The sequence below is a fragment of the Perna viridis genome, chromosome 6 (assembly GCF_037379345.1).
Source record: "Perna viridis isolate PV_CMFRI_1.1 ecotype Kerala chromosome 6, ASM3737934v1, whole genome shotgun sequence".
NCBI classification, from domain to species: domain Eukaryota; kingdom Metazoa; phylum Mollusca; class Bivalvia; order Mytilida; family Mytilidae; genus Perna; species Perna viridis.
Window position 1 is genome coordinate 12557777 of NC_142450.1, and position 13337 is coordinate 12571113.

A 13337-nucleotide genomic window follows, 5' to 3' on the forward strand; every position below is an offset into this window, starting at 1 on the left:
CATATGTAAACTAACACATACGATTATCATATCATGCTCAATTCATATGCTAATCAAATGTTGCAGTCCATGTGATTCTCGTATGTGACTCTTTTAGGTATGTAATATTACAGAATTTAGTTTTTATTAAAGTCGCATTTTTTATTGAAGTGACTAAGTACATACAGTTCACGTTTTTTAAAAATTTATTGTCCATGGCAGTAGGTGGCACATGCCAAAAGTTGTTTCAAAGTAATAATCTAAGTTTGTACACCATATTGTCCCATTAACATTGGAATAAGATATTACTTTCTACAGTCTAATTTTTTTGTTTTTGTTTTTTTAGTTATTTAGTCAGTTTTTGCTAAGCCTAAATATGCACTTTCGGAACTTCTCTGGACCATGCGGTGTTGTTTTCGTTATTAAAATGTATGATTATTGCTAATGTATTTTATGTAAGCTCTAATGGATTTCTGACAGGTTAATTAGATAAGAAGCTCTCGAGTAATGACAAAACATACATTTTCTATTTAATGATGTTACAAATAGGAACATCACAAGAACACTCACTTTGCATACCGTAAAAAGTTCGGGTTTATCCATGCGAAACAAATGACATGATAATAAAAATTAATTCCGTGAAGAAAGCCTAATTATTTGGGCTCAATGTTTCATCCTTTTGTTAGATCTATTCAACAAAATTAGGTATATCCACTGTCAAAGTGAGAATCATATGACTGACAAAAAGAATAATTCTTTGTTAGTACTTTGTCATGTATTTTGTACCAGTCCACATAAAATGCAGGCACTGCCATTTGTAAGGTGATTCATGGTGTAGAAAAATCCACAAAACAAACGATGCTTTTTCAGTCTACATATGTTATATTTTCACTTAATGGGAATCATTTTTGCATTCAGATCTGCACTTTTTAGAAATATTAACCAAATAGAACCAAATCAAGAACAATAACTCTTTCAAAGTGTCAATTTGATGTACAATTTATATATTTTTATCCAAATAAAAAACTAAGACTGGCTATGTAATCTGTTATTGTTTCTGAACAAGAAATAAAACTGAATTTGGTGGGTTGTTGGCATAAATGAATCACCTTTTGTCTGATTTTTATAAGGACTGCAACTTAAGAAGTATTTTATTTTGATTTGCATGTAAAGTTTAGCCGTAATCCAACGCTATGTTATGCATAAAAAGAATATATTTATCAAGATTGTCTTTACTTTAGGGGCGTCACCAAAGAATGTGATGGGTATTGTCCCTGTAGTCAGAACAGACCAGGATGTGGTTGCCCTGAGTCCTATAACCCTGTGTGTGGCATCGATGACCAAACATATAACAACGAATGCGAATTGTTCTGTGCGTAAGTAAATGAGATAGACTACCGTTGATGAATATATTTTTACGGATTATTTAATACCGTCGGTAAACATATTTTACGGATTGTTACCGTCGATAAATAAATTTTACGGATTATTTAATACCGTCGATAAATATATTTTACGGATTTTTTTTATCAGTCACTTCAGGGCTTGTACGTTTCGTTCTCGATATATTTTTGATCCAAAATTTCAACTGCTGAATTGGAAGACCATTTGTATTTATTTTGCTACACCCGTGTACATCAATGTGATGCATAGTTTACGGAATTTTGTATTATGTGTTTTTAACAAATTCATTTTAGCGTAGATATATATGAATGTTAACTCCCTTTACGCATAATAAGTTTTTGTTAAAAGGATTGTAGTCTTTACTCGATAAACAACCATTTCTTATGCTTTTGAATGTTAATTTGGGACCCATTTTCGTGAAATAACAGGGATACGTGACTTAACTTACAAGGCCTAAAGCTCGGGATCAATTCAAATATAAAAATGGCGTCAATGATTAAATAATAATCATTATTATTGACTACAATAAATTATGTCATATTTTAAAGAAAACAAACGTACTTTATCACCTCACAAATTAAAGCAATATACGCAGAATATTTTGACCGTTTATATTTTCATTTATTATAATGTCCAATATTTGGTAAACATAAAAATTAAAACAGGATAACAAACTAAAAAGGTTGTCGCCTGACCATGATATAAAAACCATCTACATATATAAAGATATAACATAAAACTATTTTCTTTTAAAATTGCTATCTAATTGTTAGTCAAACAATAATGGACTGTATTGGACCCTGTCCCTGCCCGAGGGCTCCACCTCCTCCACAGCCAACCATAACAACAACACTGATTCCATTATCTGTCTGTGCATGTCCAGAGTTCTACCAACCAGTCTGTGGAGTTGACGGTCAGATTTATGACAACGAATGCCTCAGACAATGCGAGTAAGGGAATATTATACTACCGTACTTGGATAATTAATTGTGCTGCATTGGTGTCCGTAAACACGCTCTTTATTGTTTAATGACGATTTTCTAATATACCTCTATCTTATGAAACTTTAAAGATACTGTTAAATTGCATGATACATGAATATTAGTTTGATATCATTCATAAGATTCTTTTAGCATTTTAGATCTTGTAATTAAACATGCATTTATTCTGCTAATTAAACACTCTATATAACTTGTACCTCAGGGGAGTTGCTAAAGAGTGTGATGGTACTTGTCCATGTGATAACCAACTTAATCTGCAGAATGTTGGGGGTTGTAATCATTGTGATCCATTTGATTGGAACCCAGTTTGCAGTACCGAGGGAAATACGTACCGCAACTTGTGTTTTGCAACATGCAGGTATGTAAAACTTAAACACAATCATACTACATACAAAATATAATAATAATAAAAATAATGTTGTGAAATGGCTCAGTTAAGCGTAAATGAAAATGATAAGTGAACAATAGCCATATGAAAAAAGGTAAAAGGGAACTAAATGCAAATAAAGTCCAAGTACGACGTAATATACAGAGAATGAGGCCTGGGACACGGACAAAAAGTACTAATACTGATGACTGATACCAAACATTGTCGACTCACAGTGTAGAGACAAATGATCTTGGTCACTTGGGAGGAGATGGGTCAAGTTGAAGATGAAAAAAATGAATTATGTAAAACAACTGAAAACCGTGCTTAATCAGTACTGAAGGAGGTAGACCTAGGGTAAGGGACATAACTCTTGAAACCAGCGATATGTTTGTATCATATTCAATTTCACCAAAGCCTATCGAGCGTCCATTTGAAACAGAATGAAATCAGTTCTTTGATGCTTATATGGGATTTATATAAAATGCTGAATACAAACATTCCAATGATTTGTAAGAGTTATGTCCTTTGGATACAGCAAAACTGAAATAGCTTTGTGGATTTATCATGACTAGTGCCAATGCCTTTTGAAAATTTGAACATCTTGTATATCAGAGTCTATGAGCTAGTTGAGGTATACGAAGTAAATTAGGAAGTGTTTATAGGTCTGCTACGGAGATGTGTAGTCTTAACAGATGTGACCAAAATATTCACGCCGAGCACAGAAGATTAAACAGTCACAATATATTAATATGTGTTTAAAAATAGGTAAACAGACAACAAAACTCAGACTCTTTTTAACGTACGAAAACATTTTTCCAAAATATACATGAATTACGTTAATTTTCGATAAGTTAAAGAAAACTGCACCGAAATTTTATGCGTCATTATAATTGGCCTTTGCAATTTTTTTAAACAGCTTTATTTTATTTTGTTATTCCAGTGGTGAAGAAATCAAGTGTTCATCAGAATGTCCGTGCTGAGGTGAGAATGATACAGATGTATGTTTTAGAGGATCTCATTTCTCGGTTTCAAGTCGCAACTTCATTGACTATTCTGTTACATCTAGTGCTTGGAAGGCAGTATAATTACTACCTTCGAACTTAAAGTTATTAAATTTGTACAAAACTTATTTCCTAGTTGTTGCTTGTTTAATTGACAATGATATTATCAAATTACAAAGTTAAAATGCAATATATTTTACATCATAACCGCAAATTAAACAAAAAAAAAAAAATGAAAAAATGAAAAAAAAAAAAACCAAATGAATCGATAGATTAAGGGACTGGCATTTTAATATGGCGTACCCGTTGATTAAAAGTCAGTTTACGTGTGCTGCCTGATATAATATAATGCCTTGTGTTTTTTATGAGTTAATACTTTTTTTTCTATTTTATCAATTATCAAACTGATAAAGGTTTCTCTAATTATCTTTGAATTGGTTACATAATTGCAGTTTCTGATCTTTTTAATTTGTCACTTCTGATATCACTTCCGGGTTTTGTTGGAGTTCATATTTTTGTTTTGTTATGTCTTGTTTTCCTTTAATTTAGTTTATATATTCATATTTGTGTTTAATTATGTTCACTACTTTGTGTATGAAGATCGTCTCTTTCTTGTTTTAATATTTTGGTTATGTACTTGGATTTTTCTTCTATTTTTGACGCTTCAGAATTTCTGTGGATGTATATTCTGATCTAGAAATAATTTTGCAGGTATTTAGGTCAACAGTAATAGGATACGTAAGTCTCGTCATGTGACCCCGTGATTTCACGACAATGGGTCTAGTCTCCCATTCAAAAGCATGGAGACTTGTCATTTAGACAGCGTTGAGTTCAGTGTTGAGGGCAAAACATCTTTTTGTGTGAAAAATACCGACAAAAAAGGAAAAATATCTATTTCTACATGATAAAGGTGCTAAGAAAAAACATAAAATAGAATATTGTGTATTGTTATACAGCGTTTCGAGTAACCGGAAATAATCAATAAAATGCAGATCAGTCTTCGGTTTTCAATACTTCCTACGTCGTAAATTCCGGTAAAGAAAATGAAACTAGAACGAGACGTACATACCTTATTCATACTTTGATTGTTTTATTATCCCCCTTTGTGAGTTTAGTTTAGGGCGCTATAACTAGCTACTAAAAAGCTCGACGGCAATAAAAGTTAGTATTTTTATTATAACGGGACGTCATCAAATGTTTTCCAGGACTTCCGATTATCTAGGATGTGGAAAAGTTCATCTCGACTGGGGAAACTTCCTGTTAAAATAGTATATTTCTTTAAAAATACACAATTTGCATAAATATGACAAATGTTTCTCGTTCTAGCAAATAACTTCAGTAATAGAGAGATATGTAATGTTCACATAACAAATGTGTTCGATCTACTCTGATATAACATGGCGGATACAATATGTCTTGAAAATGGTATTCAAAACACCAATCTTATAAACTATTTATGCAAGGTATAATCTGTCATAAAAATGAAAAAAATTTGATAACATCAGAACACGTTGGTAGAGAAAAATATCAAGACAAAATCGATAACATTACCTGCGACATTAGGCTTACCCGACTAGTTTGTTAATACATAAAACACATACCTACTTCTATGAAGAATGAGTGAATTGATTCCATGATTATGACTTGAGGATACATACTCAACGCATCAATAATAATTGATGTCTCCATCTTTTCCGGCCTGTCTTTTCCTGAAAGATAGATTATTTAAAAGAAGTAGATAATTAAAGGTCATCAAATTACAATCAAATGACAATAAAATAAACACAACAAAAGAAAACTATAACAAGATACTGTTACTTAAAATAGTTACATATTAGTCATTCTCTGCTATGAGAGTGAAATATAATCACAAGTGTCGAAGATCGCCAAGATTTTATATATGAAATTCTTCGTACGAGTTTAACCTTCCGACTGTCTTGATACTAGAAATCATATTTTGGTAATTGGCAATTTTTCCTATTCATTGTTTAGATTCTCAATGATGTATGACATAAATTTTAAATTTTGAGAATAATGAATTGATATCCCAGTCGTGCAAACTTTACCTATAACACTCAGACACTTAATATGTGTAGGATAAGGACAAACATATATGCCATTCATACATGGCAGAAAGAACAGACAAACAATGCACATATATATACTAAAATAATGGACTGATTTTTTTCATAAAAAGAGCTAGTTTTTTTTAGAACATCAATATCACAGTAAGTACGTAATTTTGTAATTTTATCCATTTTTGGATACTGTATGTAATAGTTGGGAATAAGTTTACTGTTGAATTCTGCTACTACATTATACTGCATATAGATTAAAAATGATATGAAAGTCCGAGATTGAATTTTAAATGTGCATTTTCGGAATTTATTACACTGGAAACATTAAAAAATCTCTGCTTTCTATGTAATAGTATAATAGTACATTGAAAAATCTGGCACCAGCTGCAGTACTGAGCCACACAAAAATCAGAGCGTTCTCTAAGATGGCAGAAATCCCACTTCCTTGAAAAGAAAACCCTTATTGAGGTGTATCGATCACCACCACTAACCTGGAAGCCCGGGTAATATTTTTTCGTTCCACAAGTTTTTCTCAAATATAACCCCCGGGTCACCAGTGACGTCGTCTGCCTTTTGATTGGATGAGCGAATATGACGTTATTTTATTTACTTTTATACGTTCCAATATTCCAATTTAAAGACAAATACGTTAAAATATTTTCCAAATTACTTATATCATCTTTCGATATAAGTGCACAATAAATATAATTAATTCAGATAATCTCATCTTTGTTTTTATTTTATTTCATGAGCGGCAATTTACTCATATATTGTGCATATTCGTCGCTGGTGACCTGAGTCTATATTTTAGCGATCCTAGGGTCGCTTACGATATTGACCAGGGAACCAGATTATCACCACCACCTGTTTCACAACGTTTACTAACTCGTTTCTTATGTATAAATTATGCGTTATGAATTAAAACTGACATCCTGTTGTAAATACGTTCTATGTTTAGGTCTGAAAATTCAAATCCATAAATTGTTTTAGTTTCCATCTGTCAAAAAATTCGAGTATAAGTTTTTTAAAGTCAAATTGATGAAATAACACCAGTTTTGAAAGTCGAGGGAGAAACAAATCACAATTGGTCTGGTCAGTGTAAAACTTTTCAAAAAATATGACGGATATGACGCAACAATTAAATTTTCTGTAATGACGTCATTTTTAACGACTAATTGTAAGTTACTGTTTGTTGTCTATGTAACGAAAAGAGTATCACAGCGTGACAAAAAGCAGTTATATATATATTTTTCTGAAAGTATTAACTTATAAAAAAGCGTTATATCGTTGACGAGATTTTTTTTAGATTTTTAGATTGAGTTATCAAAGAAAATCGTCTATGTTTGTGTTTTCGAAAGTGATTACTCGACTGAAAATATAAAAAAAAACTCAGTTGCAAAAGAATAATAAATATGAATGGGAAACCGTTTATATCATTGCTCAATTCTAATAACACTTACCTTTATAATATTGTTTCAGAGTTCTTGTCTCCTAAAAATTATTAAAAAGAAGAAAATATTTAAAAAAATAATTGAATTTTGTTAAGTACTGACTAAATAAGAGTTTCAAACAACATGTATGAACAATTTAGCCTTATACACCGTCTTACTTACTTGAAACATGTTGAAAAATGCAATGCATTGTGGTTGTTTCAAAATTTGCCGTTTTTGCCTTTATATTTTCATTTCTTACATGTACATGGACTTTCCTTATTGCCTAGAGTTGAGCAGTTCGGTAATTGTGTTATTGCCCTTCATTCGCCATATTAGTGTCCATATGAAGAGGTATCCTCCTTTTACATTTAGTACTTTTACAAGGTCATCAAAAGTTTATCTGAAACATCGAAAACATCCTCATATAATTATAACGAAGGTTTAGCAAAATTCACTTAATAAAAGGGATGACTTAATATATTAAAGTTATTACTTCTATGACGCTGTGTATGAAATCGTCTGACTCGTCCGACTTTTCTGACTTAATATGGGGACACACCGGACACCACCTTGCATGCTCCGTCCACGGATTATACATGAGCAGTTCTTCACACAGGCATAATCCGCAATAGAAACAAGTAAAGCCATTGTTAGTGTTCCCTGAAAAATACAATGCGGTTTAAAAAAACATTATTTTATATAACAGGAGATCCAAGGGAGCTCAGCTATATATACGATACAGCATAAACTGAAGTACAATTGCAGTAACATAATTTTAGTCATGCATGCTTAAACTTACTGAGCCTGATGGACAATTTTAGTACTTGCAAGGGATATAACTCAAACCAGATCTCGCAAGATAATTTTTGTGATAATGGACTTGGTCTGGCTAGATATGTTTAATTACACTTGATTTTCTGTTTACATCGAGGTATAAATTAGCACTTGTGTACTTATAAAATAAAATACAATTGCTGTTACATTTTGACAGGCATTCACTACTAGTTTATAATTGCTATTTAACATTTTTATTGTTTTATCTTCTTAACAAAGAGAAAACAATAAAATGGATACGAAATCAGAAAGACAATTTAAATCAAATAATTCCGGTCCTTTTTCATTCCTTCAGTAAATATCAAACCTGAATAAAAAAATCCAGCTTTAGAAATGTTCTCAACTAAACCATCTTCATTAAACACACTCATCAAAGACAATATTCGTGACCCATTGTCCACGTAATCAGGAAAAGACGGACCGTTAATTGCTGCTTGTAAACCATGTAAAAGCTGTATGCCTGTAAGAATAGGCAACCCAAACATGTCTTTGGTATTCCTTACAAATGGCATACTATATGGACCATCACTCAAGAAACCATAGCATGTATTACAAGGACAGACGTCAGGAGCTCTCAATATTGACATTAGATCTTGGTAAATATTCATTTTATCCCCAAAGCAATCTAGCAACCTTGACAACTGATTTCCTTTTCGCTCCTTAAGATTCTAGAGACTCTTTAATCCGATAAACACCCTAAAATGTAGAAGAAAGGAAATATGAAGTTAAAGACAAAAATTTGTATCTTCAGTTAAAACGTTTAATTTTCTAATAACATATATCAGCATGGACAACATATTCAATTATTTATATTAAAAGCCATTTATACCGTTTAACTTCATGAGTAGATATGATGTGTGACATACGAATGCGCAGATTTTGCGGCTCTTCTATATTTGCAATTGTAGTATTTGTGTTTCGTAGCAACCTCATTATTTGCGAATTAACATACGTGCATGATATCATGGTTTGATGCACCAAAGAGAACTACACATTATTTGTAGAAGTCTTATTATTTTAAATAATTTACTTTTATTTGAAATATCTTCTGATAAGTTGGTTCTCTTTGTGCAAATCAAGTTCTTTTGTATCACTAGTTTTAAAACTCTGACGTCATTATCATCGATTAGTCCGCAGTCCACGAGTCAACTAATCCGAAGCTTCTTAATGGATTGAATAATAAGGACAAATGTTTAATATGTGGATTTGAATTTTAATTAAATTAAATAAAAGAAATGTAGCAATGGAACTTTTAAATGTCCTACTTTTACGTGCAATAATCCCGTTCTAATGGATATATTTTACTATACATATATTCAAATATGTTCAGCAATTCGCGTGTTCCTGCACCGTCCGTCCTTCTACCCTTTGAATCGTTTACAAAATAAAAATCTTTTGAGAGATTTTGATATTATTATTTCACAGACATTTGAAATAATCGAACGAAGTTCATTTAATTATGAACTGTTTTCCATTTGTTTTATTTCCACATTACCTAATTTCAAACCACCAAGCAACGAAAACCGAGTTGTAAATGCATAAATCATCATTAACGAATACCCTTTATAATTAGGAGATAAGGATTTTATGCTTCTCGCAAGCAAACTTAAAACATACTTCACACTTGCCTTTTATCGGAAAACAACCAAATACGAAGGCTTACTCGACATAACTGATTTTTCATGTTTATTTTCATCATGGGAAAACCGATGAATATGGTCCACGATCCAAATATTGTAGTAGACTCTTGGTTTCTTATCTACATTTGTTGTGAGTGTTATTTTGTTTATTTTTGTTTTGTGTTTTCTATTTTCTTATCTAGTCATTATCCTTACTTAATGTTTATTTTGATTGCCGTTCAAATCCTGGCACCCCTGATTTTCCTGAAAACAAAACTTACAGTATGCAGTTATTTTTTTATTTATTGCATGTAAATGACATTATTTAGAAATCATATTCAAAAGTACTGAGTTTCCTGTTGTTTTTAGTCAAACATTTTAGATTTAAGATATTCAAAACTACCATATTTTGTGTTTTCACTGAATATATATAAACAACATGTATTTCAACTTTTCAAGAGTAATCAAGGGAACCAAGGGAACTAACGGAAATCAAAAGAATGTAATCCAGGGACAAATACCAGACATGGAAAACAGATATACACAAACAATACTATAAAATATCTAAAATAATACGTATAAAGTGACAAAGGTAAATGAGCAACTCGTACTTCACTAAAAACTATATCCCCATTTTTGTGTCATCCACCAAAACATGACAATAAAATCTTTATCAGCTTCATTAAAACTTATTTTCATACGAAATTTCTGCAGTGTATTTGAAAAAGTCCGGATTATTCAGTGTAAAAGTATCATCTAGTTAGCGATATGTAATATGTCATTTGTTTATTAAATCAGATATCAAGGATTTTAAGTTTGGCCATAATCTATGATTCATAACAATACAAAGATAGATCTACAACCTACACCTGCCGATAATTTTATATCCAAAAGGATGTAAGTGTTGTCAAGAAGAAAACTGACCGAATTAATCATATCCACACAGGTTAAGCAAATATAACTGTTATATTTGTCTCGTTCTTCTGCGAAATATGACCTTTCTTTATTACAGCAAAAAAAAAAAAAAAATCTGTTTTATCAAAACACGTATGGTAAGAGAAGATTTTTTTCTCTAATGATTTAATGTGGAAGAGTTATATCAAGAATTGAGAAATCAGTACTGTTCACAAGTTCTTTGGGTTTATCCAAAGAATGTAATTTATCCAAAATGTTCACACTCCAAAAATAGTTAACACCATTATGTTCATAGGCTGTATTACAATAATTGATAATTAGTTTCTTTAATTTAGTAAAAGAGCACTGGTTCAAATGACAGAAATGTTAGAGTAATCAAGGGAACCAAGGTTATAGCGGTAATCAAAAGAATGTAATCCAGGGACAAAGACCAGACATGGAAAACAGACATACACGACAAAGAACATAAAGTAACTGAAATAATACATAGAAAGTAACAAAAGCAAATGAGCAACTCGGACTCCACTAAAAACTGGGAGCATGGACCAGGTGCACCGGTAGGGTAAGCGTCATCAGCTTTTCTAGAAACACCCTCCCAGCTGCTCATAAAAAGTCAAGTCCGGGGTAGACAAACGAGGAAAGAAAAACTATGACCAGATGTGCAGATGGATACACCATAACGATCCACGAGTTCATGATGACGACCATAAAACTTCTGCAGTGATGACTTCATTCTTGTAGCAACATAACCCTGTTCCAGAAGCCTATTTGTTAAAGTTCTAGTGCGATACAAAATGTCTGCGCAGTTTTGGCAAGCTCTGGCATAACGTATGAGTTGTGATATGAACACTCCATACGCAGGTGCTGAAGGGATGTTGCCACAGATGAAAGGAAAGTTGACAATTCTGAATGAAAAGTCATCACGTTTGTCGTAAAGTTTGGTCAATAGTTTTCCTTTACCATCGATTTCTAAGTGTAGGTTCAGATATGAGGCTGACTTCACAATGTCTGTAGTATCCTTTATCTCAAGTTCTGTTGGGTAGATGCGATGTATCAAATCCCCGAAATTAGGATTGTTTAAAGATAATACGTCATCTATATAGCGGAATCTGAGATTGAAGGATCTAGCCAAACGATATTCTTTCTTTCTGATCAGATCAGCCTCATAAGAGTGACGGAATAGGTCAGCAAGTAAAGGAGCACAATTTGTTCCCTGTTAGTTATAGTACACATTCTGGAGACTGAAATGAGAAGAAAATTCTTGAAAACTCATTCTTTTTCTGGAACCCCCTTTCAAAATCGTTTGGTCTGACCCTGATCTTTAATGATAGCCAGTAGAAATATCATTTATTTATTTAGAATAAGACTGGGTTCAAATAACCAGAAAACATTTCTGCGGTTAATAATTTTCCTTTTAATACTATAAATAGATTAGTTAAGTGTAAGGAAATTTTCCCATACATGTATTTTTAGAAGTTTGTTTTAAGTAGAGGGTATTATTTACTAACCTTTGAAAATCATTGCGTGTCAATAATTAGATCAGGACATGACATTATCGATGTTCGAAAACATGAATGAACGATGATAGTAAAACAGACAAATATATACTTCATATATATATATATACCGCCCAAACACGTAATTGGCCATAATCTATTTTGAATTTAGTTTTAGTAACTTAAGTGGGTGGGTAGGTGAAATACTTATAAATAGTTACAAGGTGAAAGTTTAAGATATGTATCACTCGGAACATTCTATTTGTTTATTACATAACAAAAGCAAACATCTTTCCGATTAGAATTAGGAAGTAGACGACGTAACTTGCATTTCATGACGAAGTGAACAAACATTCAAAATATTTAAATTTAAACTGTTAAACTTGGTGGCAAGATGCATTATCACTAACATGTAATGCAGTAACAAAAAATTGAACATTCGTTATGATTATTTTCATGTGGGGTAAAAGAGACGATTTTAAAGCAACACCTACAGCTCACATATCCAACTATAAGGAATTTCAACCTTTTGTTAATGATAATTGCTACATAATGCCATTTGAAATGATAGAAAAAGTTACACATACAAACTTCAGTCTTATGTACATATGTATAAATAAATTAAAAACATTTTTTTTATTAGGAATTTTAATCTACACAAGCACAATAACCAGAATAACTCGATCAAAAACATAACTTATAAAATGTCATGTGGGGGTTAGCAAAAAGGAAAGGTATGAGACAATACATATCTGTATTGAAATATGTTGATATATAAAAGTATCTACAAAAGTTAGATGTAACACGTATAAGAAATAAGGGAGTGATATTTAGTCATATTTGGTGGGTGGTAAAAGACTAAATGAGTAAATAAAACATTTATTTTAATCTGTTATATAATCCTTGATGACCCTGAACAATGTAAACAAATCATATCTGTCATGTAACTTATTTATCTTTAAGAGGAAGGCTATCATCATAATTTGAACAACATTTATTGTCATGTGTCTAACATGGGTGATAAATTACACAATCTCTGTGTCCATATCTGCATGTGAGCTGGTAACTTCTCGATTGATCAGTCAGATATGGAACCTACATACGAGCGTTCTATTTTGTTACCTCCTATACCCTGTAAGAAACACCATCAATACCGAATTAGCAAAAATATAATGGATAATGCAAAATGACTTAAGTAGGTACGAGT

The 13337-nt window shown here is 31.8% G+C and overlaps 1 protein-coding gene across 3 annotated transcripts; it reads right to left on the reverse strand.

Annotated features, from left to right (window-relative positions):
* Positions 1 to 4912: 4912 nt before the first annotated feature.
* LOC148613693 (baculoviral IAP repeat-containing protein 7-like) lies at positions 4913 to 12473 on the reverse strand. 3 transcript variants are annotated; one of them, XM_088587217.1, is made up of 7 exons: positions 12143 to 12359; positions 9936 to 9983; positions 8408 to 8796; positions 7760 to 7926; positions 7294 to 7324; positions 5357 to 5464; positions 4913 to 5012 (listed from the first exon to the last, which is right to left on the reverse strand). In XM_088587217.1, the coding sequence occupies exons 3-7, from the start codon at positions 8706 to 8708 to the stop codon at positions 4930 to 4932; spliced, it is 690 nt and encodes a 229-aa protein (XP_088443343.1). In that variant the 5' UTR covers positions 8709 to 8796; positions 9936 to 9983; positions 12143 to 12359; the 3' UTR covers positions 4913 to 4929. The 3 variants fall into 3 exon arrangements, with proteins under 3 accessions (XP_088443343.1, XP_088443341.1, XP_088443344.1); XM_088587215.1 differs by lacking the exon at positions 9936 to 9983 and having other exon boundaries at positions 12143 to 12357; XM_088587218.1 differs by lacking the exons at positions 8408 to 8796; positions 9936 to 9983 and having other exon boundaries at positions 12143 to 12473.
* Positions 12474 to 13337: the final 864 nt, after the last annotated feature.